This window comes from Brachyhypopomus gauderio, chromosome 7, assembly GCF_052324685.1.
Source record: "Brachyhypopomus gauderio isolate BG-103 chromosome 7, BGAUD_0.2, whole genome shotgun sequence".
In the NCBI taxonomy this organism is placed as follows: Eukaryota; Metazoa; Chordata; class Actinopteri; order Gymnotiformes; family Hypopomidae; genus Brachyhypopomus; species Brachyhypopomus gauderio.
In genome coordinates, this window is record NC_135217.1 from 13,304,912 (window position 1) to 13,332,441 (window position 27,530).

Here is a 27,530-nt window from a genome sequence, read left to right on the forward strand (position 1 = left end):
ACCCGGAAATTGTGCGTTGTGTTTCTAGTTAGTGATTTTAGTTTAGATTGCAAGTATGCGTGTGCTTCGCTAGCTGACTGTGTCCGTCCGCGTAGATTACAGCGCTGCTGAGCCCGCCGCTTCAGGTAGGGCATTTGTAGGAAGATGGCGACGGACAAACCTAAACATGAAGGCAGGGTGAAAATTGGACATTACATTCTCGGAGACACTCTGGGAGTAGGGACATTTGGGAAAGTAAAAGGTAATTTCCTCGTGCCGTTTGCGTTTTGTGTTTTACCCACTTCACCGACGAACCTTAATTGCGTTGCCTAACAGGATCGCGGACGTCAGTAGGAAATAGTAAATTAACAATTTAGCGTTAGCCGGCTAGCTAGCATGCCGTCCAGCTAGCCTGCTTGGGCGTTTATATCGTTGTGATATCGTTAGCTATTAGCCACACCGCTCGGTCACTACATATGCTTGCTAATAAGTCCGTTTCCCCGTTGGTATAGTGATAATAAACTAGCTAGCTAGGTTACCAAACTTTATATTGATTCGTGTTTGTCGACATGTATGTAATTCGATGCACAGTGTAATGTTGGCTAGCTAACGTTAGCTATTTGTTTCATATTTTGAAGCTTTATGTAGATTTGGGTTTTAGCTTTGCGGCTGTATGTCTCAAGACGGCCGGTGAGCTTGTCATTTACTGTCCTGGCTGGCTCGCAGTTCTAGCTATCTTTATCTGTCTTTTATCTTTTATTCTCATTGCTAATAACGTCTTTGCGATTAGCAGTACGTGTTATCCCAGCTAACAAGGGACACTCTTAAAACTTGTCTTTTGCTAACTTGGCTAACTCGACTTTGCTAACCCAACTTGGCTAGCCACCAGTTTAACTTCAAAACTGATTTGTGTGCCGAATATATGGACGTGGTTCTGTAGCTGACAGGTGTCAACGTTTCAATGAAACAAATCACCCGTTCGCTTGGCTAGCGAACTTCATCAGTTCAGGTATTTTACTTGATATGACTCAGAAAAGCAACGACCTGTTAGTCACGTATCTTGTAACGTCCCCGCTCTTTGTAACGCTGGGATAACCCGATATTGATTTTCTTGCACGTCCTTTAGCTGGGGTAGCAAGGATAAAGTCAAAGGGGTGTCGCATCTGAAAGCTAGATAGGCAAGTTAGAAACATTAGTTATGACTAAAAGTCCGCTGCTACTTAGCTACTGACTCCGCCAGCTACTCCAAAGAAGTCTTGAACTAGTATTCAGCGCTGACTTTAAAAACCTTTTAATGATTAAACGGTGCATAACTATTTACCACTGTAACAAGTATCCTGGACCTACAGTAAAAAAAATTGGTACGCTTGAGCTAGTATGTGTAAGGCCTACATAGATAAGCTCTTTAAAGTATAATGTAGTGGCCAAGTATTCACAAGTCTAACAAATTTTCATGACCTACAGTAACAGTTTTTACACGCTTTTGCTGCCTTTCGCTGTGCTGCATTTGCAGGCCAACAAGGATGATCAGTAGTTGAACCAATAATGTTGGAGTTTTGTTTAAAAAACGTTGATTGTGACTCTACAGTAAAGGATTGGCCCAACAAATATTACCTTTTAATTTAAGGTTATTTTCAGGGGTTCCAAGTATACTTTCATGAATCGCACAGCCGGGTTCATAGGAAATGTAACAATTTCCCGTTATATTCTACTAAAGATGTTTTGTGAACGCAGCCACAGTTGCGCATTTGGCTCGGTGTCACATAAAAACCAATGTAATTTATTGTTAATTGTTATCAACATTGCCCGTCGGTCACAGCTGACCGTTCTCATTTTGTTTTGGAAACAGTAGTTTGTCATTGCCTGTAAAATCAGGCAAATAAATTACATGTCCTACTTTTGGCACACTTGGAATTGAACGAGCTCAGTGCCTTGCAGTGTGCTGGGTGAGTCATTTTAACTGAAACATTTAGGATGTCTGCTGCAGAAATCACTGTCTGTGATACTTACTCTCTTGCACTCTGAAGAGCAAAGATACCTTAATTTGTGTATGTAGCCTTTTTATGGCTAACCTAACAAGCTAGAGTTGTTAAGGCATGAATATATTGAGTATGTTTGTCTAGTTTTTTCAGATATTAAACATATTGGGTGATGTTGGTTTGACTGTGATTGTATTTTTCTAGCTGAATCTTGACATGGAGAATCATTAGTAGCCTAGGTGTCTGATGTCTACATGTAAACTAGTTGTCTGAGCCATAGTCATAATAATAATAATAATATCGGAAAACAATATTTGCATATAGAATTTGTCTGATGGGTCTGCTCAGCAATAGGCTCTGTTAACTCTGGGCCTTTTACTCTACTCGGTGACTCACTCGCTTTGGTTGACTAGATGCCAGATTAACGCAGTTAAATGACTTCTGGTTAAATCAGTATGAACAATTTGTTCCCTTTCTTCCTCTTGTACTCAACTTATCGGTCCATGTATAAGACATTAGAAGCATACTGCTATACGGAATGCGGTAATTGTGGCTTTTTGTTATTACCACATTGTTGAAAGCAATATTGCATTAATGGTTTGCAAAGAAATGTGTGTTGTATCCCTTGTTTTTAATGTTGCAAGACAGTAACTCTTCCTGTCTGAGTTAAGGCAGCTTGGCTGATTTGGTATTCTTGGGTCATACGATCCTAATTTCTCTCCAGGGTTCTCATATCTACTCCCCACATGTTTCTATTTTCTGTCTTCTAAATCAGTTTGACTGTTTAATGCCAACATTTTACATTTTCTTATTAAAAAATTATATTTTTACTGAAGACTTGTGAGATGTGGTTCCATTCAGTTATTAGTTTAACATTAGTTAAAATCAAAAGACAGTGTCTTATCTCGGGGTAACTGTCCAACACGGAGTTTCCTTTAAATATATATACTTTAAATAAATGTCTTGCATTTTCAGTCTAATTGTTGTGTGTCTCCCTTTTCTCTGCAGTGGGTCAGCATGAGTTGACCAAGCACCAGGTAGCTATAAAGATCCTCAATAGGCAGAAGATCCGCAGCCTGGACGTGGTCGGCAAGATCCGTCGCGAGATCCAGAACCTCAAGCTCTTCCGGCACCCACACATAATTAAACTGTGAGTAGCAGCGTTTCATTGGCTGTTCAGTTTAATAGCCAGTTCCCAGACTGGTAGAGCTGGGTTTAGACAGAACGGCATTTGGATTGGATCAGATCCGCCTTTCTTCTTTGAGCGAGTCGTTTCCTGGTATCGCCTCAAACTGTCAACGTGTGCTTAAGAAACTGTTTGGTGGGAGAACTCATTTGCTAATATGACTTTATACAGCGGGCTTTGCCTCTTTCTAATCAGATCTCTTCTGTCACTTGTGCTTCCTTCACACTCACCTTGTGACTCTCACCCACTCTCTCTGGCACTCTCTGACTCATCCACTTGGTCACTTTAAGACAACCCCCCCTCCTCCCTTTGCCCTTGCTGATTCATTGCTGCAGTTGAAGTGAGCTTGAACCCTGCTGAATATGCTTCTTGAGGGTTTCTATGGCATATCATGTTCACTTTTGGAGTGTTTTTGAAACATTAGTCCTCGGCTGCCCTGTTGGTGGACATCTTTCAGTTTGCCTGCAAAATACAATGGAAAATGTTTTTTATTTTTTGTTGTTCAGCCAAGATGTTCATCTGTTAATAGAATATTTTTGTTTCACATTGTTTGTGCACAGTAAAAAAAAAAAACGTTCTCAAACCTTTTTTTCCAAATGAAATCCAGGCTAGCTGAGCAACATCAAGGGGGACTTTTTAAAAGTCTAATTACAAACCGCAGCTTGCCATGGTTGCTCCTCGACTTCATTGAGAAGAACGGTCCACCACGTCCCTCAGTGGAGATGAGGGCATCTCCTCTCATGGCTGTGGATTTCCGAGGTTGTATCCCCAGTGACCAGGCTAGTGGTTTTCCCAAGGCTCTTCAAAAGAGGTGCCAATGGCCCACATGCAACCGCATGCAGATAAAGGGCAGCAGGGGCCGTTTCTTTCTTCTTTTGTGGACTTGAAACAACAGCTTTATTAAAACGATATACACGATTGCTGTGCACTGTGCAAAATAACGAAAAGATCCAGTCTGTAGCAGTCGCATAGTGCAAGTCAGGAAACCCTACGAGATCCATCAGACAAGCCCGGCAAAGCAAAAACAAAACTAAAGGACTCTGTCGAATAAAAATACTGCAGCAGTTTTACTGTTCCTAGGAAAAGATTTGTCATAGATGGAGAGCACCACCAGATACAACGGCCTCAAAACCACCAAACGGTTACTTTACCGTTGTAAAAAAATGCATTGTCTAAGTTTAGTGGGGCTGCACAAAAGGGCAGTTGTGCCTCCGTGCCCTTGTTCAAAGCTGTTCAAGACAGCCAGCATGGTCCCGAAATAATTCATCTGATTATCAAGCTCATGCATAAAATATGGCACTCATAAATACTAATGGCCCTGGTTGGAAATTGATGTTTGCACAACAGACCTATCATGTCTCATCTTTTAGTGTCACTCACCCTTAGCTGGCTAATTGTTTGTTTTGGTAACAGACGTTCCAGCTCCTTACGAGGGGAGTGTGGGCAGGGACGTTTCCCCCGACCCTTTTTACAAAAACGGCAAGAGAGCATAATAAACTGCACATAAGCGTTCAGTGTTGGTGTCCCCTCAACTCGATGCATACGCAAGTGTGTGTCTCGGTCTGAAGATGGTACATGGGTACATGAACTACCGCATACTGGACTGCCATGTCGACAGACACTGTGCCTAATGTCCCGCAGTTACCACTGTGAGCACAACTTTTTCCATTCTATGGCTAGGTAACAAGAAGCCTTCATTCTCTCAGTCGTTCTGTGAGCATTATAATGAGGTTGAAGTAGAGAGTTCTGATGGTGACTACGTCATGACTACAGGTTCTTGTTGGCGTTCTGCTGAGTTTCTCTCTGGTGTTGTTGGAGGTGAACTTTTCACTGGTGGCTTTTGTGTAGCCAGAGTGTTTGGGCACACTGCATTTATGTTTATACACCTTCCTCAAAGGAAGGATAGTGGCTCAAATGCCTTTGCAGATTGAAGAGCCCTGCCCCCTAATATGGAATGAGATTCCAGCAACTCCTCAACCCTCTGCAGAAGAGTAAGAGTGTGGCGCCACAGGCCGATCCAGAGACCGTCCTCCTGACACAATTTGCTAGTCAACCTCACTTTTGTGAACTAAATCCCAGAATATTTCAGCTCCTCCGAAAAGGCCAGGTTTTCTCCCCTCACCTGACGTGAGCAGTACCTACGTTCCTGGGAGGGTTCCAAACTTGGTGGTGCTCATTTTCATCTCGGTGGCTTCATGTTCTTCATTCAGAGTCCATGTCTGAGGTACCGCCCCAGCAGCTTCTGAGAAGATGCCATCTGCAGATAACAAAAATACCGCCTGCAGCCCTCCATACTAAACACCACTCCAGCCTCGGTTGTACGTGATATCCTGTCCATGAAAACCACAAATGGAAGCAGCGGCGAGACGCACCCTTGGAGAAGCCAGACGCCAACAGTTCACGACTCCAACTTTAACGCTACAGCGCACACACGGCTCTGATTACAATCACACAGGGACCGCCCCTAAACAGTGACCCATATACCCAGTCCTGCATCGCCTACCCAAACCTATGCTGTGGCACATGCCTTCTCTACACATGTACGCTGGGTCGGTACCATCCCACAGTTCCTTTGTGAAGGTGTGTAAGAGAAGTGCTGGCCCGCCGTCGTTACTCCTGTATCTCTGGTACTCTTGGATGGATTCTCCTCACCAGCACCACAGCACAGACTGTTCCATGGAGGCGGATGAGAAACAATATGATATTGTAGAAGCAATTGTAGTACTGATCTTGTTTTATCGTAGTAATAATAGTATAGTAATGGTATTCTCACATTACCTGCCTCATCACTTTTTGGATTTCATGTATGGAACATTGCCATTACATTGCAGTATAATACTTCAGCAGTTTATCAAATTGATATTACATCCATATTGTACAGTGCTTGTGTGTATCCACTGTAGTTTGTTTGACATAGATTTAAGTGTTCTACAGGAACTAATTCTGTTTCTCCTTGTGTGATTACAGATATCAAGTGATTTGCACGCCAACAGACATATTTATGGTTATGGAATATGTATCTGGGGGAGAGCTTTTTGACTATATCTGCAAAAATGGCAAGGTATGACTTCTGATAATTTCTGTAGTGCATTTAGTTTTTACACTTTTTTTTGAAAGACTCTTCAGTCAGTAGTATACATAAGCATATTTGAACTTAAATTTGCTGATATTGAAGTACTCTTGACACTTTTTTGTCTCAGTCTGTAGCAGTAGTAATAGTTCATCCCTTCAGTTGATGAGAATTTAGTTTCCTTAGAGGCAAGCATGGGACTGGCACAGTGGCCACCACCGCCGCTGCCCATTCTAGTGGTTTACGCAGGAGACATTTTGAGGAGATGCATGTCTGCGTGAACGTGCCCATTCTCCCACCAGCTGGACGAGAAGGAGAGCCGGCGTCTGTTCCAGCAGATCATCTCTGCTGTGGATTACTGCCACAGGCACATGGTGGTACACCGGGACCTCAAGCCTGAGAACGTCCTGCTGGACGCTCACATGAACGCCAAGATTGCCGACTTTGGTGAGAGGATGGGGAGGGGGAGACACACACTTGGAGAAGGTGTTAATGAATGACACTGGGCTGCTTCCGGATCCTGAGGAGTTTCTGTATGGTGACTGTTAAATGTGTTAAAAGTTGGTCGAGCTCGCCGCAAACCTGCCCCGTTTCTCCCGTGTAGGTTTGTCGAATATGATGTCAGACGGGGAGTTTTTACGGACGAGCTGTGGCTCCCCTAATTATGCTGCTCCTGAGGTCATCTCGGGCAGGTAGAGTGTTCGGCCCCGTACCAGCCCACGTCACCACTGTTCCTCTCCTGCACCTTGTGCTGCAGTTACCCTGGTTGTTCATGCTTCTCCTCCTTGTTCTCTTGCACCCTATGTCCTGTGGACCGACGGCGTCTGGGTTCTGGCCACGCAGGCTGTACGCAGGACCCGAAGTGGACATCTGGAGCAGCGGGGTGATCCTGTATGCGCTGCTGTGCGGGACGCTGCCCTTCGATGACGACCATGTGCCAACGCTCTTCAAGAAGATCTGTGATGGCATCTTCTTCACGCCACAATACCTGAACCCGGCTGTGATCAGTCTCCTCAAACATATGCTGCAGGTGGACCCCATGAAGAGAGCTACCATTAAAGAGATCCGGTGAACGAAACACACACACAGCGTTGCTCATATTTGAGCTGCTCCTCTCACTAATCCATATATTTAATGTGAATAACATTTTGAAATGTGCCTTTGTTTCCTTTCTCATTTCAGACAGGACGAGTGGTTTAAGCAGGACCTTCCTAAATATCTGTTCCCAGAGGACGCGTCTTACAGCACCAACATGATTGACGAAGAAGCACTGAAGGAGGTGTGTGAGAAGTTTGAATGCACTGAGGAGGAGGTGCTCAACTGCCTTTACAGGTATGTGTGTGTGTGTGTGTGTGTGTGTGTGTGTGTGTGTGTGTGTGTGTAGGGGGGGGTTTATATCGGAGATGCATAGATTTCAAAAACATGGCTACGAAGTGCTACTCTTCCTTTCCTCTTTCTTTGCTTCTTGCTGTCTGTGTGTCCATCTCTCCTCCTCTTTGCCTGTAGCCACAATCACCAGGACCCGCTAGCAGTGGCCTACCACCTGATCATAGACAACCGCCGTATCATGAGCGAGGCCCGGGACTTCTACCTGGCCACCAGCCCGCCCGACACCTTCCTGGACGACCTGCCGGCGCACCACGCCATACGGCCTCACCCGGAGCGCGTGCCCTTTATGGTGGCCGAGGCGCAGCCGCGACCCCGCCACACCCTGGACGAGCTCAACCCGCAGAAGTCCAAACACCTGGGCGTGCGCCGCGCCAAGTGGCACCTGGGCATCCGCAGCCAGAGCAGGCCCAACGACATCATGAGCGAGGTGTGTCGCGCCATGAAGCAGTTGGACTACGAGTGGAAGGTAAGAGCTCGTTTTATACGTTATTACCACAGCAATAATACAGTTGGATTGTGGGATTGTACAGTGTTTTGGAGCACAGGAGGGGATCTGATTCGGCATTAATGAATGGCTCACGGTTCTCTTCCATAAACATTAACAGCATCGTGTTCAGTAATTCGCTTGTAGGATGTTCGTCATCTTGCTCCAAGGGTTAATTTCCACCTAAACAACTTTTGGACTGTGGGTCCTAAGTTTCTGGCAAGCAGTATAACCGGGGACAGCAGAACACGCCACACTCCCACATGCATGGACGCACCTGGTCCGCAGGACTTTAGGAGAGCTCACTGGCTAAAGTATTTGTCAGATAGAGGGTGAATGCGTCAGCAAGATTTTAAAAAGGAAGTCGGTCTCGGATGTCTCTGGTCTTCCTCTGACGTTCTCTGCTTCTGTTATCAGCACGAGGCGGCACTCTTGACAGGGGTCACAGTGTTAACTGCTGTTTTTAAAAAGCTGTGCACACAATCCCGCCGGGGCAGCTGGGAGCCTTGATGAGTCTGAGCCCAAAAGAGAAAAAAAAATTTTGAAAAGAATTTTTTTTCCCTCAATGTGGAAAATGTGCTATAATAAGAATTCAGCAGAATCAGAACAGTTTCATTTGAATGAATGGCTGGCCACCAGAGGAACTTGAGTTGTCTGTGTTGCGGGTTGCCAGGTTGTGAACCCCTACTACTTACGAGTGCGGAGGAAGAACCCAGTGACTAGCATGCAGACCAAGATGAGTCTGCAGCTCTACCAGGTGGACAGCAGGACCTACCTCCTGGACTTTAGGAGCATAGACGGTAAGTCATCGAAATAATAGGATTGGGCTGTTGGCTCCCCACCGATATGTCCAACCAACATCTTGAATTCAGTCATGAATGTTGAATTAAAAAACATTCTGGGAACTGATTTCGGCTGGTAAATGATGTTCAGAATTGTAACCGACAGCACTAGTTTTTGTTAAACAGTACTTTACTTACCAGTATGATTCAGGAGTCATGATTTGGTATCGGGACGTCATTGTCAGGCAAAGTCTCTAAAAAACAAGTTTATTTCTTATTAGTGCCAGCCAGGTGGTCTGATTGTTCAGTTCCAGGACGTGTCCATATTTACATTCCTGCACGTGGTTTTTTTGTATTTCATTCAAACACATCATCAAAGCTTCTTCAGTGTGCTCTCTGCTGATGTTGCGTGGATGTTAATATTGGATGATTTTATCAAGCAGGCATCATTCTTGTTCCTCGTACTGTAGTTGAACACGTTTTCTTCTTGCCATGAGTGAACGAAGCACTCGTCTGTCATATCTCATTCTTCCACTCCTTCTCCCTAGACGACATAGTGGAGACAAAGTCCGGCACCGCCACGCCTCACCGGTCCGGCTCGGTGGGGAACTATCGGACCGCCCTAAAGAACGACAAGAGCGAGCGTCCCGAGGGCGAGGACGGGCTGAAGGGGAGCGGCTCTGCGCCCTCCACGCCCCCGGTGCCGGGGGGCAGGCATGGCGACAGCTCCCTGACATCTTCTCTCACCTCCTCCGTGGACTCTGTGGCGGGGGAACCGGGTCCGCCCCGGCCCGGCAGCCACACCATCGAGTTCTTCGAGATGTGTGCCAACCTCATCAAGCTGCTGGCGCGATAACTCCCAGCTCCTCTGGCACCCTGCCTCTCACTCTCCTCTCTGTCGTTTTTGCCCTCTCCCTCTCTTGCACTCTCTCTCCTCCTTTCTCCTTTTCTTACTCTCTCTATCCCCCCCCCCCCCCCATATCTTGAACCACTTACACAGCAAGTTTCCTCTGTTGTATTGTCTCACTCTCTTCTCTTTCTGTCACTCTTTCTCTCTCTCTCTCACTCTCTTTTTCCGAGTGTCTATAGAGCAATAAGTATGCCAACGCATGACTCGAGGCTCCATGCATCCCACGCACATGAGCAAGCTAACTGGTCTGTGGCACTGTGATGGTCAGTTTTCCTGCTCGTTTGATTGGTGGATTGGGAGGTTGAGACAAGGCGGAGATATGGCACGAGAGAGTGATTGGGGTTGTTTTTTTAAGCCACAGGCAAGAAGGGTGAATGATTGCAAAGCCACTTTATAGTAACATAGTCTTTTAGAGATGGTTTTACAGTTATTGATGGGTTTAATAGCCCGTGGTTTCCTAACAGAGAGTAAAGTGAGGTGATGTCTGTGCTTTTCAATGTTGGAGTTAAACACTGAGCTAGCTGTACTGTACACAATGGCACCACAAAGAGGGGGTGAATGAGGCAGAAAGCACATTTGCACAGGTATTTCTTCACGTTTCTGCTGGCCAACATTTGAATAAGCATGCAGTTTCAGACAGGCCATGCTAATGAACCGGCTAATGGGAGGGGCCAACTCGGTGAGCTGGAACCTCAACTACGGAATAGTGGGCCAATCTGAGGAAGTGCAGTGGCTGCCTCAGCCGTTTGATGAACTTTCATAGTGGGGTTTTTTTTTTTTTTTTTTTTTTTAATTAACATTCACTGATTTTAAAACTAGGTTATCATATTTTCCCCCGTGTAATAGGTTAGCATTTCTTTCCATTTCTCACAATTTTACATATATAAATATAAGTATATACAGAATAAAATGCATTTGAATATATTTATCAGTGCTTTAAATGCAATGGTAGTTTATATTGAAATAATGATTAATGGACTGAGAGTTTTTTTAAGTGGTGTTGATCATTTTGCTGTATGATGTTTTATTCCACACTGCTCTCTAGTTTTGTTTAGATTTTTTGGTAACTTTGCAGTTCTTTTACAAAAGCGTTACAAAACAATTCCACTTGAAAAATAATTACATGAAAGATTGACTGAATTTAGCTTGTATTCTGACAAAAAGCCCTGGAGACCAAAATATTGTCTTAAACAGGAAACTGATAGAATTCTGTTCTGTGATTGAATGGACGTTAATGTTTTTGTGATGTAACTGCTGTAAAGTGCTTTGTTTAAAGTATTAGCACTGAATTGAAATCCACACACCCATGAGCTATTTTAATCATTTCTGTAAATGAGATGTTTCCCCAGGAAGTGACAGTGAACAGGAGATGCCCTTAACAATAGATTTTTGTATATACGACCTTCAGGAGCAAGCACCAGAGCTTTGATTTTTTTTAAATGTAGTTTCTACCATGTTCTGCTTGTCAATTGGCTCAAATCCACAGTGTACTAAATTGGCAGATGAGTTGGGCCTGGTGGTGATATACTTTCAGAACAAACGCGAGACTTACTAATTCGTGACTGTGAATGCCTTTTTTCATTCACTTGCTATTTTCATTGAAATTGAGGAAAATACGTTCCATGCATATCTGAATTTGGTTCTTGTCATAATAAGCAAAAAGTGCCCTAATAAGAAGCACATTTGTATTTAAAACATTAAACTTGGACCTAGAGCTGGGCAGTACATCAACCAATCACGCACACACATGACTGTCATTCATACAGAATGGACTCGTATTTTGCTTTAGTTACTAAAGTGGTAGTCATTAAAGCAAAAAATAAAAATATGTGGAACTAAATATCTCCTGTTTAATACGTAATTAGATTTGTTTACTTGCCTTTAAGACGTAATTACTTTTAGTATGTGGTTCCCCCCTAAACTGTTTTATAGCCTATTCAGATGTTCCTAACCAATCTACAAACAATTCAGCACAGGACCAGTGTTATTGCCCACCTACCTGGAGGGTAATAATGCTACCTGGAGTTAGCACGAAACCATACCAACTTATGAAATGCAGTGCATAAGAAGCCCTGTATAAAATGATGCCATTAATTAAATGCATAAATGTATTTAGCAGGTCAGAGAAAAAACATTCGTGTCTCTTCTGTTAACATCTCACAAGGTTTATTTCAGTGTGTCTTAAATTCACTGTAGTCACTCAGATGTTGCATAAGCCTAAATGAAAGTTTAACTCAATAATGTCTTGTTTTATTTTACAAAGTGTTTCGATTATATTAACCATGGTAAGTCCTATGTTTAACTGGAAAATTAACATGGATTCGATTTGTCAGTGACCTGAAAGAGGGTATTTTGTCAACTCCAGCTGTTGGTTGATCCACAATGGTACTGTACTTTTGATGAGTGCATGAGTAACACCTAGAATATTACATGTTGACTGTTGCCATCGAACTAAATGACGAGTCATCGCTCACATTTTTTTGTCTTGTTGACGAATGAACACCAAATAATGAAATTTAAGTCGCAGAGGTGTGACCAATCATTAGATGTGATGACTTTTGATAGGTATTTCCCCTGTGCATTTATCATTTAATCTACATCAACAAAATCTCCCACCAATTGCTGTTTAATTTCAGCTTTTGCACTGAAAATCAGTGATGATAAACCCAAGGAGGCCTCTAACCAAAGACACAAGTAAGAGAATTATGACAAACACCATGATAATAAGGATTTGATTACTGTTAACATCAGTCATTAGGTCTTTGTTTTTGCAAAGGGAAAATAATTCCACTAGCAGGGTGTTTGTCTAAAGAAGCAACCAGCTTGGTGTTTGTCTGTATGGCCTGTGGTTCCTGATGTAGCACATTTCTAACACCTCTCAGGTGGAGAATGTTAAGTGTTTTTGTCTTAAAACTGGTTCAGCAAAACCTTGTTGAAAATATAAGTTTGTGAACGGGACCCAGTTTTCGAGGTTGGCTAATGTCAATTTCCTGATCATGTCTAAAGAATGTTTTACACACAAATGCCTAATAAACTGCTAAATGGCACTGATTGTCTTGTTTTTATAAAAGAAGATTGTACTGTAGTAAATACAATTATCCACTAAAAATACATTAATATGGTGACGATCATGAAGTTAAAAGGTCATGAGTATTTCTTATAAACCGTTTTTGATGTGTGACATGAAAACCCATTTCATATTCGCAGTGGTCAAATCAGTAAATTGAGCCACCTCGTGCTGTTTGTCTCACTGATTTTGAGTAATGGCAGATGAATAACCACTGTACTAGCCGTTTTGGATTTTAAACTAAATCTTTAGCCTAAGGAAAGCATGTCCTGAGAAGGTTGTCAAAGTATGATCACAAGATTGTACCCTCTTTCTATGTGTGTGTGTATACGTGTGTTTAACAAAGCAGATTATGATTAATTCTTGTTGTTTACCACTAAGATGAGCACCAAAAAAGAGAACTTTGTAGTGTAACTGTCGTTGTTTTAATTTCAGGAAAGTTATTTAAGTATAACCAACCATTTATCATGCTTATACAGATCATTTGGTAAGCATAACTGAGATCTGCGTACCTGTACGTAATTGCGTAAACACTAAGTTCGCTTCACGCACGCAACGTAGATAGTGCAACGCTCGCCAATTTAAGTTTCTTAAGGCGTCACTTATGACTAGACTGTCAGCCAGAATGTCTGTTCTACGGGATAAGTATTTCGAGTGCGACTGGGTGGAAAACGTACGAGGTATGTGGTCTTCATTCTGAATATCTGCGAGTTTTTTCCTATCCTCACCTTCACAAGATCAATTCACTTGGTTACGTAGTCACTGTGAATAGCCTGTATCGAGCTCACCTGCAGCGCTGCGTGTAAATGTCAGTTTTTAACTCGTATTTATCAGTTGCGATTTTATGTCTACATATCTACAGTAACTAGAACAACTAAAATGAAATTGCTACGAATATCATCAAAGACCGACATTATAAAATTACTAAAGTAATTGTTAAAACCTAAAGAAGAAACCTTAGAATACGAATGGGTTAGACGTTCCTATCTGGCGGACTCTTATTACACAGCCAAACTGCAAATTTAACAGTAGCCTATGCAGTAACCACGCAGTAAGATGCCGCATATGAAGAATCAAACCAAGTGTAAAGTGCTTTTAAAACTGTCAGTGGATTCTGCTTAATCCCAGTACCCTTAGATCACAGTTTTCGTAAAGAAATAGGAAATGTGCTGGTTCCTCCTGGTTTATGGTGACCCTCCAGGGAGTTCCAGGTATGCTCTGTAGCCCATTAAAACACAGGCATAATAGAAACCCACAGGATACGATATTTACGAGGACTTACGAGGACAATATTTACTGTTTCCGGAAGGTTGCATTCTCACCTGGGATTTACACTCTGGAACAGGCCAGAAGACAAAACAACTTTTTGTACTGGACATGATCGCATGGAAGGAATAACACGAGGATCTGCGAGCTGTGTGCAGCACTTTCACCCAAGAACTTGCATGATGGTGCTGTTATGTGAATAGACAAAACGCATAACAGCAAACCGCACTCGGTAACATCTTGATCAGATAGTCTTTCTTCTTCTTTTTTTTAATTGTTTTTTGATGTCAGTATCCTCAGGGTTATATATAAGTCACTTCAGATTAGTTCTGCCATATTGGTCCATTTATAGACTGAGAGAGAGAGAGAGAGAGAGAGAGAGAGAGAGAGAGAGTGTAGCTTTCCTGCTTTCCTGCCTAGCCTTTCAGCTGACACAATGCATTTCCTGAAGAGAGACTCCGGTTTCAGATCTTATTCTGCAGTGGCAGTGCGGAGTTCTCCCCATCACCAGGTCCTCTCTGTGTCATCCTTCAACACCATCATAGTGAGTTGCTGCTGTAATCTGAAAGAAACATTTACTGCCTGTACAAGTGTGGCACTGTAAATGAAGCAGCTGTAAAACATATCTCTGTGTGTCTGTCTGTGTGTCTTCAAAATACAGGTCGTTGTTGAGTCAGAAAATGAGGGTCAGGACCATCTAACAGGTTTATCATTTACATGATCTTGTACAAAACAAAATAAGCTGCCATATTGTTAAATGCTTGTAAATATCACTGAAGATGCACAGTAAAAAAGCTATAGTTACATCTATTTTATTATGCTAATTTTACACAAATGGCCCTAGCTGACTTTTAATTTGGACTAATGTACAAAAGTCCCAGTACCTTGTCAGTTTTCATTATCAGTGCTTTATGTAACCACTAGAAGGCAGCACTAGAGCAAGGATAATCAAACAGGTCAGACTCAGATGTGCACTGAACTCCAGGACCAGAGCATGGAAAATGCTTTATGATGAACATTATTTATGTGCATGATTTATTTTTGTGTTGTTTTCTATGTGTCCACTAAGCATCATAAATACGTGGTGTGGGTGCTTGGACTGGCGGCTTCACCATGGCCCAAGATGGCTACGTCTACATGAATCGAACAGGTTGGCAAATGGGTTTTCCATGTCTGTACCATTTGAATGAGGAGTAAACTGAATTAATAGAAAAGTGGTTATGCATCTTGGTCACATAAAGTATGTGTTTGCATATCTCTCTGGATTTCTTTGAGAGGAGACAGTCATGCTGTGTAGTCTGCAAGTTTCTGGACACGCCCTTTCAGGTGTAGTCTGTAAGTTTCTGGACACGCCCTTTCAGGTGTAGTCTGTAAGTTTCTGGACACGCCCTTTCAGGTGTAGTCTGTAAGTTTCTGGACACGCCCTTTCAGGTGTAGTCTGTTTCTGGACACGCCCTTTCAGGTGTAGTCTGTTTCTGGACACACCCTTTCAGGTGTAGTCTGTTTCTGGAAACAACCTTTTAGGTGATATAATCATGCCAAGATTGCCTATGGACTGAAGCAAATTGAATTTAATGAAACCTTGATTCTGGGACACCCCAAAAGTTTGTATATACATCTAAATGAGAACTATGGCAATTTTAATACACAGACCATTTATATATCATTCTTTAGTGGGACAAATTGGGGAAAATTAACGATGTAAAAAGTGTCATGTTTGTATAATTGGATGATCACTGATGCCTGGCTGAAGACGTTGCCAGATGAGGATGTTGATGACTACTTCCTTGGTTGTGCTCTCTTGGATGGTTTGATCAAGTGTTCCCTCCATGCTGTTCTTCTCCATCACTTCCTCTTTCCACTCTGGCACAGTTTAATCTGCTCATCTGTCCAGAAGATTATATAATTGTGTGTGTGTGTGTGTGTGTGTGTAATATATATATATATATATATATATATATATATATATATATATATAATTACACACACACACACACACCCATATATAATATATATTAGTTTTGGTCCCCCCCTGAGTCTTGGTTCCTTTCAAGGTTTCTTCCTCATGCTCATGCTCACCCTTTGCTTGCTCACTGGGGGCTTGGACTCTTGTAAAGCTGCTTTGTGACAATAGCTGTTGTTTACCTTGAATCTTCTTCAGACTTGTATATTAATTAAAATGGGAATGCTGTGTATACAAAAAAATTTAAAAAATCATTCCCTCACTGCTCACCAGATCTGCATGTACTTGCTCTCAAATTAAAACAGTCATCATGTACCTGAAATTCAGTGTCATGATTTCCTTTCAAATGCAGTGTGCTGAAGGATATAACCTTAACAACAAAAACTTGCCACTGTCCAGCCGTTAATGCACTAAAGTGTGTACACAGAAGATCTTGGTTTTGCCATGCCGATTCTGTCGGTTTTATTTTTAGGTCTCACTGTGTTGGATAGTTATGTACTTCAGATGAAGTTGTAGAGTTGTGGAGAGATGGGAAGAAGGAGTGAGAGTGTGTTAGAGGAGGAGAGTGGTACACTGAAAGTGCAGAGGGAGGAGAAGTTGGAGGAGAACACAGAATATAGGGAAACTGTTTCAGAGACCCAGAGATCAGCCACTGGACTTACTTGGTTATTGCCTAGGAAATGATTGTAACTGTGGGCTACACGATTTGACAGGTGAGCACATTTTTTAAATGTTCTCCATAAACTTATTTCTAGCTGAATTGGTCTACAAAGAAAAAACCAAACGCTTTACTGCTGAATGTACCTAAACAAAGTATTTCTGGTCTGACTGGTTGAATGACTTAAAGTACATTTTCAAACTGAGGTTAAATGCATAAAATATACTACAGTTCATAGGCAATAAAAACAGTGCATGTGTATCATTATGTATGTCAGTATTTTATGCAAAGTAGAATTTTCTTCCTGTCTACTTGCTCTGGTATTTATTTCATGCTTCATGCTTAGCTTGTTATCACCTTGATATTTCAGGAATTGAATTTATTTCCAATCTTAATGATCTCATCTCCTGTCTTCTTCCACTAGATCAAAAATTTTCACAGGTCAGTGTTATTCTTCTAAAACTTAAAAACAGCAGAGAACTTACTTAAATGGTCAAATAATGCTGTGGTTTGTAGGTGTACTGAATGTGATAAAGATTCTATGATGACTATAATACACTTTGGAGACATTGGTTCTTACAGGGGTTATGAAAGCTGTGAAATTCTATAAATTATCTGAACAGAACTACTCGGTAGGAAAAGTATTTATATACATGTTTACATATACTATGTTGCCAAAAGTTTCCACTCACCTTCATTGCCTCACATATGAGCTTAAGTGACATCCCATTGCTTATCCATAGGGTTCAATATGATGTTGGTCCACCGTTCAACTATTCTGGGAAGCCTGTCCACAAGGTTTAGGAGTGTGTTTATAGGGATTTTTGATCATTCTTCCAGAATTTGTGAGGTCACATACTGATGTTGGACAAGAATTCCTGGCTCTCTGAGTTCCTTTCACTGGAACTAAGGGGCCAAGCCCAGCTCCTTAAAAACAACCCCACACCGTAATTCCCCCTTCCACCAAACTTTACACTTGGCACAATGCAGGCAGACAAGACTTGCCGTTCTCCTGGCAAGCGCCAAACCCAGACTCATCAGATTGCCAGATGGAGAAGTGCAATTTGCCACTCTAGAGAACACTCCTCCAGTGCTCTAGAGTTCAGTGGCGGCGTGCTTTACACCACTGCATCCAACGCTTTGTATTGCACTTGGTGATGTATGGCTTGGATGCAGCTGCTTGAACATGGAAACCCATTCCATGAAGCTCTCTGTGAACTGTTCTTGAGCTAATCTGAAGGACACATGAAGTTTGGATGTCTTTAGTGACTGACTATGCAGATAGTTGTCGACCGCTGTGCACTATGAGCTCCAGCGTCCACTGACCCCGCTCTGCCTATTTACGTTGCCCACCACTTTGGCTGATTTGCTGACATTACCAAACACTTCCATTTTCTTTTAATACAGCTGACAGTTGACTGTGGAAAATTTAGGAGCGAGGAAATTGCACAGGTGACATCCTATCACAGCTGGAATTCGCTGAGCTCCTGAGAGCTACGCATTATTTCATAAATGTTTGTAAAAAGTATCTGCATGCCTAGGTGCTTAATTTTATATACCTCTGGCCATGGACGTGATTGGAACACCTTATTCTGATAATTTGGGTGAGCAAATACTGTTGGCAATATAGTGTATGTGTATGCATCTATTTTTTTCATTCATTTTTGATCTGATGATTGCATATTGCCTCTGGAACAGATACATGTGAGACCAGTGCTGAAACCTTCCAGAGTTCTCCTTTCTACCTCGCAACACCATACAACTATCAACTCGATCTAGACTTCCTTAAGTACGTGGAAGACATTGAAAAGGGCAACACCATTCGACGGCTGGGTTTTTCCAGGCGGCCCAGGGCCAATCCAGTCTCTGAAACACAGAGTGGGGTTGAATGCTCCCATGGGGTCTCTTCCAAATCACTGTCATCTGGGGGCAGCAAGGAAGCTCGGAACCCTGCTACCATCTCCTCCTCTGCCTGCTCTTCTATCAATCAAAGAAGACCCCCGCTTCCTCCCTCCTATTCCTCACCTAAATCTACCTCTGAAGCTCTTGAGCATTCTAAGGCCCGACCTACTTGTCAGAGACCCTCTGAGCGGAAGTCTCCTCAAGCCACAACTCAGTGCATTACCTCTAAACCAAACCCTCTAGTAGAGAGGACCTTGATGGAGACTCGTAGACGTTTGGAGCAAGAGAAGGTATCATCGCAAACAGTGCCTCCAGAGCAATACCCTCGCCGTAGACTAGCTAGTTTTGGTGGCCTGGGCTCAAGTGGTACATTTCCCCCACGTAACCAGATACAGACAGCTTCTAAAGTGACCAAGCTAACGGCTGTTGATCAGACCAGTCCGAGTGCTTCCCCACATGGGGGCTCTTATAGAATCAGCCCCGTGAGCTCTGGCTTGACTACTCCTGTGACTAGTATCAGCCCTTTGCACCTGCAGATGGTTAGGGACCAAATGGTTGTGGTTCTGGAAAGGCTGAGAGAGCTGGAGGAGCAGGTAAAGACCATCCCTGTGCTGCAAGTTAAGATCTCTGTCTTGCAAGAAGAAAAGCGACAACTAATTGGTTTGGTGAATGATCAAGGTGGTCAAATTTTAAGGTCTAACCTAGATCCAGATTTGCAGGGGCTTTTCAGGAAAAGAGCGCATAGCACAGGCAACACTTTGCAGTTTCAGGAGATTACAGCCAATCCAGAGAAGGATGAGGGTGGACAGAGGGAGTTCTCTGAGGAGCCAGAGGGCTGGGAGCATGGCTCTCTATCTGGTCTGAAGGAGTTCAGGCAGCTCAGTGCTGAAATGCAGCTTCTTGAGAAGAGGATCCAAGATGCTCGTCTTACAGCTCAAATTAATTCAAATTCGCATGCTAAATGTGGGAAGCCGGAGGTTGTAGCTGATGACAAGAATGTGTACAGGGATAGCAAGGACTCAGTAAGCTCCTGTATGGATGTTGGTGTAGAAACCAGACTCGATACACGGTCAGCAGCTGTAGGTGTTACCGAAGCTATGCTAGGTGTGGTGTCAGAAACTGAGTCAGAATTAGAGATGCAACAGCAAACTATCCAGGTTCTGATGGATAGGACGCAAACTTTAGAAGCAGAGCTTAAAGAGGCCTTGCTTAAAGCGGAAATGTGCAGACTGAAGAGTGAACTACGGGAAGCAGGAGCTCGTAACCGTACTGACAAGGGTTCGAGTGCACAGCCCAAGATGCAAAACGCGGCATCCCAGATGGAAGTGCAGACGCAGACTGTTGGAGTTGGAACCCATATCCAGCTCATACATGCTGCTGTTGGAGGAGGGTCACTGCGAGATTTTAATACTGTGGGGGTGATTTGCAGGCCAGACACCAGAGATGTAGCCTCTGGTCCAGATGTAGCAATGGAAATATGGGAGGTGCACAAAAGAGTGGAGAAAAGGGATCAGTGTGTAGGGAAAGGGTATGTGCCAATGGAGAAGATGGGGAAAACAAAAGTGTCTAGTCGAACTGTCGGCTGTGGTGACTGCACAGTAGATGTGAGTATCAGCATGGTGAAACCACTTGTTTCCCAGGGAACGGTCACCGATCCTCTTAGAGACAAAGACCTTGGTGTGGTTGTGACACGACAAACCAGGTCTCAACAAACCACCACTGCTGTTCATACTGTCTCTCGCTGGACCAGCACTGAGCAGCTCCTTTTATCTGAATCCAGCACCAACACGACAAACACGATTACTCATGAGAGACACACCAACACTGCACAAGTAATCACCCGAACACTCGCCATTGGTGATGGGAAGGTTAGTGACCGAGAGACCGCCGTCAAAGTACGCTCTGTTGGAGTTGGCACTGCTGTTCACACAATTGAAAGTGCGATTACCTCAAGGACCCTCAAGGTGACGACTCGTGACACTGGCACTGGATTGGCTAATGTTAATGAAAACTTTTTGGTTGGACTCCGGACACGGAACATCGCATGTGGTCCTTCCCGTTTACCAGATCCTACCACAACTCGAAGCGTAGCAGTTGAGGTGGGTGATGGGAGGATCCGGGCCGCAGACGGACAGGCACAGACACCTGTACAACAGCCACACTTATATACCCAGTCAGAGCTGGGACTTGATCATTATATTGATCGAATGCAGAGGCTGATAAAAGAACAGCAGAGTCTGCTAACTGACAGCCATTTTGACCAGAGAGAGGAAGTCACTCTTCAGTCCCAGGACAACCTATGCACACATCACAGAGGTAATGCTACATGTGTATGCATGTGTGTCAAACAATGAGTGCTTATGAGCTCTTTCTTAGAGAAAAATTATAGTTATTACTGACCCAGAGTTTTAGGGATTGGGCAAATTCATGCGGAGTGGATCACGGAGTCTGAAAAAAAATTTCAAAATGTGGCCATAAAGATCTGAGTTTAGAACAAATAATCAAATGGGACATTTTAATAGTAAACAGTATATTTATGCATCTACTTGATCATATACAGCTCTCTAGTATACTGTACCTTAGATGGATATGGAAGGAGAGGGGGACAGCACGATTTTCTCTGAGGTCCTACTTTGACTTCATTCTCTAAGCAGTGGAATGCAGACAGGAGGTGGAAATAGCTTTCTCTGGTTTGCCTTTTGGCTGGATGAGCCCTACACTTAGCATACTTTGGCTGGCGTTGGGGTTTGGAGCATTCTCATGTCCCATAGTCCTGTGGTCTGGTGCACACAGAAAATGTAAATACAGTCCTTCCTTAGTGTGGTTTCTGTGTGCATGGTGGAGGAATTCCACTGCTCCACTGCTCTTATGTGTAAAAGGCAGGTGTTTCTCCACTCATTATAATTTCTCCTTTGATTATAATTACAATTATCTTATGATGTTCAGATGAGTTTTGGACATATTATGAATTAATTATTCAGAATGAAACATTTCATATTTTCCCATGCAAACCAGAAAATATGTGTATAGATGTGTATATAAGGTATATGTAGAGATCTTATTAACATTAAAATGTGTAGTCTAAAAGTGTTGTCAGTAGTTGATCATTGTGGTCTGAGGAAGAGCATTATTTAAAAGTTTTCCTATATGAAAGCAATCTTGCCCATGTGAAATATTTCTCATGCATGTATTTCTTGGCTTTCATAGAAGAAGATAACAAGTGTGTTAGTAATGGAGTGGATATGACTGTTTTGGACTGTTATGGAAAATAAAGGTCCCAGCTTCCTGGCTTTTGTTTTTAATGTATTCAGGTTCACTGCGTGATGACGTGTCTCTCAGGTCCGACATACGGAGGAAGGACCTCAGACAGAGTTCTGCAGACAGCAGGAAGTCCCTCGCGTCTTTGTCACCTGGGTGAGTATGTGGCTCTGTATGGTCACTCATAAACTTTAGTTCTTCATGTCCAGTTCTTAATTCTTAATTTGATCTTTCTTGTGGTTGACGTTGCTTTCAAACTGTAGCTCATTAATGTTTTCATGCCTTGAATGTCACTCTGAGCCCCGTCTTTAGGCCGCCGTTTATTAGCTGACCTGTTTTTGAGGACTGTCCTGAAATAAGAGACCAGAGGACAGCTAGGTGTTCTAGTATGTCCCTAAAAGCCGCTTCTCTTTAGCCCTGTGTGTTGGTTGTAGGTTTGAGCACATGACCATTAGTGAAGACTCGTCTGATTTTGAGGAAGAGGAGGAGAGGAAGAGAAAGAGAGAGCCACAGCTTGAAGAGGGTCCCAAAACCAGCACAAAGCCTTCAAAGATGGAGAGAAGAGAGAGGTTGGCGCAAGAGGAGATGCGTTCCCGTGAATTTGTGTAACTGGCTGTAAACTATTTTAAGAACTGTCCAATCCCACCCTCTATTCTGTGCCACAGACATTTTCTTCTATTGTTTAGGTATGACATGAGTGAAAAGATGCTTTTTGCCTGTCGTGGTCTCAAAGCTCACCTAAGTGACAGCAGTTCTTTATCCAGCAGAGAGCTGGTGAGTTTTCCTCCAAGAAGGGGAAAAATGTTTATTAGACCGTGTTGTTTTTCCATAAAGGCATTTTAGTGTTGGTTTTATGCTGTTATTGGCTTGCCATTAGGGATAAAGGAAATGGTTCATTATATAATTTTAAGCTCGTTATTTGATACTTTTAATCACTGTCTTTGGAATGTGAACTCCAAGGGAGCCAGTGTCTCTCAGAAGGTGCTTTGATCTGAGGGTGCATAGCAACAATTAACCCAACTTGTAATTACTGTTTTCCCCAGTCCCACTTTTGCTGTGTGGTCTCTCATGTTATCGGCTTCGATGTTGTCTAGTAATTTCCTCCTCATTTCACATTTTGGTTATTCCTAAAATTCTGTGGCTTATAGTAAGTGTGTAGAAGCTACTTGCTGAGATGCTTTCACTGTGGGCCTACTCAAAATCTTCATACTTATTACCTTTATGCTGCCCACACAAGTGAAAGCAGAAGGTGCAGTGTTTTTTACTATGCTTATAGAACAGTTTCAATATCTGACCTTTGAGGATCATTTAATACAGTAAATCCTCATTAGCTTGTAGTGTCGCACATGTCCATGTGTATACATTCTCACACCAGAGCAACAAAAGTCTTTTTCATGGTTGGTATACGCAGGTGCAGGTGAAGGATCATTACCATTTGCCTGTTTGGGTCCTCATGCATTACGGATGAGAACAGCTGGAGCCTGTGGAGAGGGCCCAAAAATGCCCACTGAATGCCACCATTAAAACAGTTGGGGTTTCACCCCAAGAATACAAATGCATTTGTTGGGGAATGTGGGAGCAGGCAGGTAGAGGCTTCTATCAGCTGAAGGCCATGTGATGGCTATCAAAAAGGCCATTAAACAGCTGTGAGCCATTTACTAATAATAAAAAGGAAAAGGTGTTGATGAGGTGAGCTTAGTCAAGGTAACCGCGGTGATATGATCGTTCAGTGTTGGAAATGGACGGCTTTAACGTAAACATTTCGCCTCGTGTTAGATTTGAGCTGGTCGACTTGAGTATCCTTCATCAGGTCATTTTTAGGGTTTCAGAAAACATTTGTTTGGCAAGGGTAAGGAAACTGGCTTGCATTTGAGCATGTAAAAAAATGAAAGAAAAAGAGTAAGAATGATGGAAGGGTGTGTTTGTGGTTAATGACCCTGGACAGCTAAGAATGGAGAAACCAGGATCAGCCAACTGGCACATTGGCATCTATATTTACTTGCTGTCAGCTTTATCCTGCAATTACCAACTGGCCTGCGCAGTTCAAGTCCTGACTCCACAGTTTGGGGAATTTTGTGGAGCTGAAAATTGTAGTGCTTCTTTTGGCTAATTGGTCAGGAGTTCTTCCGGACAGAATATGGCAGCTAGATTTATCTTCATTCGTTTTATTTATTATAGTTAAAATATTAGGAAACCTGTGTGTGTGTGTGTGTGTGTGTGTGTAAATATTTTTGTATGTTCTCTTAACTCCACGTGTCTTTCCAAAAGCGTTCCTGCCTGAACACGGTCCAGCAGGAATGGTTCCGTGTGTCCAGTCAGAGGAGGGCGCGTCCAGACGTGGTCGAGGACTTCCTGCGCGCATGCCGGCGCATCTCACCTGCTGTGCTGAGTCACGTGACCAACATGGCCGATCGCAATGGCAACACGGCTCTCCACTACACCGTATCCCACTCCAACTTCAGGGTGGTCCAGGTCCTGCTGGACGCAGGTATGTCTGCCGCTTCTTTGCAAGTATCTGGAAAATTCTTCCCATGTGTTGAGAAGTTAACTAGCTGGTGTCACACCATTGTGAGTGGACTAATGAAGGTTTTCTCCTTGCAGATTGTAGATTGGTATAAATCTTGGTTAGAAGTTGATGCCTAAACTCTGGTTCAAACCTGAAAACATTATGATCCTGGCTGTTGCCCACTGAAACACAAGGAGAATATTTCAGCCGTGGTCAGTTAGCAGCGTGGCTGTGTGTGTGAACTGGATATGTGTGTGTGGCCGGATGTGCAGGGGTGTGTAACGTGAACCAACAGAATCAGGCGGGATACACTCCCATCATGTTGGCTGCTTTGGCTGCCGTAGAAACACAGGAGGACATGAGCGTGGTGGAGGAGCTCTTCAGGAAGGGAGATGTCAATGCCAAGGCCATCCAGGTGTGTGTGTGTGTGTGTGTGTGTGTGTGTGTGTGTGTGTGTGTGTGTGTTTCTCCATTCCCCTGTACAGTTATTTTACATATGACTATCATTTATTGCCTGTTGCTTAATGTACGGTAAACTGTATGTATGTGTGTGGACATGTGTATGAGCATGTATGCATGTGCATGTATTTGAACATTTGTGTGTGTGTGTGTGTGTGTGTGTGTGTGTTTGTATATTTGTGCATGTAGGCATTTGCATTTGTATGTTTGTGTGTATGTATTTGTGGGTGTGCGTGTGGACGTGTGCATGTGTGCACATCTGTGTATTTGTGCACGTGTGCATTTGTGTTTGTGTGTCTCCCATGTCTTGTGATGTAGGCTGGTCAAACCGCTCTCATGTTGGCGGTCAGTCATGGTCGTGTGGACATGGTTAAAGTTCTCTTGGCTTTGGGGTCAAAGGTCAACATCCAGGACGACGAGGGCTCTACTGCCCTCATGTGTGCCAGCGAGCACGGCCACGTCGACATTGTGAAGCTGCTGTTGGCTCAACCAGGCTGTGATGCCACGCTGACTGACAATGTGAGGAGACGATTACCACTCATGGCAACACCAGTACTTTAAGGACTTAGCTAACTCATTCTGATATGTGTATCACACTGATGGGGTGTGTGTGTGTGTGTGTGTGTGTGTGTGTGTGTGTGTGTGTGTGTGTGTGTGTGTGTGTGTGTGTGTGTGTGTGTGTGTGTGTGTGTGTGTGTGTGTGTGTGTGTGTGTGTGTGTGTGCGTGTGCAGGACAACAGCACAGCACTGTCAATTGCCCTGGAAGCAGGCCACAAAGACATTGCCATGCTATTGTATGCGCATGTGAACTACGCGAAGGGCCAGCCTGTGGTACGTCTTACCCAGAAACACGGAACTCTTCAGCAGTGTCCTGTGAAGTGTGAATACGCTGTTCTTTTCATCCCTCAGTTCTAAAGACTTTGTGGGTGCGTGCGTGCGTGTGTGTGTTTACAGGGAGCATCTCGAAGCAGGACCCTGCAAGCTCCACCTGAAAGAAGTTTTTGTGATTGATTACCTCCAGTCCCAACACCATGTAGCCAGTTTAGTTGCAGTATTGCAGTATGAAGCAGGCACCAGAAACTAAGGTTATGCATGCTTCCACCGTTTGGAGGAGCCAGCAACTGGAAACAAAACATGCAATACAAGAAAAACTTTTCTTTTATCTTTAAAAAAAAATTTTTTTTATTTTTATTTTTTACAGAGTTGCACTACATTTATTTTGCATCTAAGCCGTTCCAGTCTTTCCCAGTCACAGTCATCATCAATCAGCTGAGAGCTAAACTTTACAGCATGGTTTTGGAAACCTCCTGGATACTCTTCACCCGATAATCGCGCTGTTGTGCAATTAGCACTCGCGTGGTTTAACGACTTCTAAATGAATGAAGCAATGCTTTCATACAACGAATCTCTGTGTTTAATTACCAGATTTGTGGTATATGGTACCTCTGTTGTGAGAGTCTGTGAGACTGAAACTGAGTTCTTCACCCAGTAACAGCTGCTTCCCTCACAAGGGTTATTGTGTAACAAAATGCACTTTTTCTTTTTCAAGATTTTAATCAAACGATTTACGGTTCTCACAGTTATCACAGATGTGGATACATGAGCTGTGCTATATACGGCAAAAATTTAATATACATTTTGACTTTTTTGATGTAATATTTGACATTCTTGATGACATTTTGACATGATTATTGTCATATTGTTATTTGAGCAACTTGCATGTGACATTTATTTTACTGAAGATTACAATTTAAATTACTAAAGATTTCAAGATCCAGTAGACTAAACATTTTCTAGAATACCGATTGCACCTTTTACATCCTTAGGAATACAGCACCTTTATTTATTTTACTGCATGTTTCATGACATAAATGAATCTTAACTATGATTTTATGACACGTTATCAATAAAGATAATTAAGGTTTAAAGTGTCAGTCCTGAAATCAACGATGCCCAAGAAACACTGCTGCCACCTGGTTGCCAAAAATGTGAATCTCTTTAAATGCACCTTGGTGTAATAGAGAATATAGCGACATCTAGTGGTTGACAGATTAATTAAACACTCAGACCATTTGTGTTTCTAATGTATACAATTGAAATTCACCTTTCCCACTTTCCTCCAGTAACGCTCCATGCTCATACAGGCGTAAAAGGTCACACTGAAAGCGTTAGACGACCAAATGCAGTGTTCTTCAAAACATTAGCATGTTGTTCTTAATGTCCTTTTGCTTATTTGGCATTTATATAACTGACCAATAAGTGAAACCCTTTGATTCACTATAAATTCCTCAACACCCCAACCACCATATATATATATATATATATATATATATATATATATATATATATATATATATATATATATAATATTCCATACAGACACTATAAATGCTTATAAAACCTCTGAATTTAAGTATCCTATGACTCGTTTGTAGCCAAATTCCAGTTCATTTCCTGTTGGAAAATGTACCGATTATTACTTCATTCAGGATCAGTCCCATGTTCACTTCATATCGAGTAGAGGAGGCAGGAATATGGTTTGTCCTTTTTCATGTCCTTCACTTTGTTTATATCTGTGGGAGATTTGCCTTATCTCTGTAGTCTTTGGCTCATTCACAGGAAGTCTGAAATGGTACGGTGATGACGCATACTGTAAGAAACACCATATAAGT

At 42.8% G+C, this 27,530-nt stretch overlaps 2 protein-coding genes across 10 annotated transcripts; both read left to right on the forward strand.

Moving 5' to 3' along the window:
• The first annotated feature begins 24 nt into the window (after window positions 1-24).
• On the forward strand, window positions 25-12,826 carry prkaa1 (protein kinase, AMP-activated, alpha 1 catalytic subunit). Its single transcript, XM_077011897.1, has 10 exons — window positions 25-241; window positions 2,967-3,108; window positions 6,112-6,205; window positions 6,517-6,661; window positions 6,819-6,906; window positions 7,058-7,282; window positions 7,397-7,546; window positions 7,721-8,069; window positions 8,761-8,887; window positions 9,418-12,826. The coding sequence occupies exons 1-10, from the start codon at window positions 145-147 to the stop codon at window positions 9,723-9,725; spliced, it is 1,725 nt and encodes a 574-aa protein (XP_076868012.1). The 5' UTR covers window positions 25-144; the 3' UTR covers window positions 9,726-12,826.
• Window positions 12,827-13,388: 562 nt separating this feature from the next.
• On the forward strand, window positions 13,389-27,108 carry kank1b (KN motif and ankyrin repeat domains 1b). Of its 9 annotated transcripts, XM_077011904.1 has the most exons (14): window positions 13,458-13,526; window positions 13,975-14,057; window positions 14,156-14,656; window positions 14,774-14,816; window positions 15,182-15,262; window positions 18,432-20,951; window positions 21,947-22,049; window positions 22,328-22,462; window positions 22,580-22,667; window positions 24,162-24,381; window positions 24,672-24,814; window positions 25,177-25,377; window positions 25,591-25,689; window positions 25,813-27,108. In XM_077011904.1, exons 5-14 carry the CDS (start codon window positions 15,226-15,228, stop codon window positions 25,867-25,869), a joined length of 3,603 nt encoding a protein of 1,200 aa, XP_076868019.1. In that variant the 5' UTR covers window positions 13,458-13,526; window positions 13,975-14,057; window positions 14,156-14,656; window positions 14,774-14,816; window positions 15,182-15,225; the 3' UTR covers window positions 25,870-27,108. The 9 variants fall into 9 exon arrangements, 8 of the variants coding, with proteins under 8 accessions (XP_076868021.1, XP_076868017.1, XP_076868016.1 ...); XM_077011906.1 differs by lacking the exon at window positions 13,975-14,057 and having other exon boundaries at window positions 13,389-13,526; window positions 14,581-14,656; XM_077011902.1 differs by lacking the exon at window positions 13,975-14,057 and having other exon boundaries at window positions 13,419-13,526.
• Window positions 27,109-27,530: the final 422 nt, after the last annotated feature.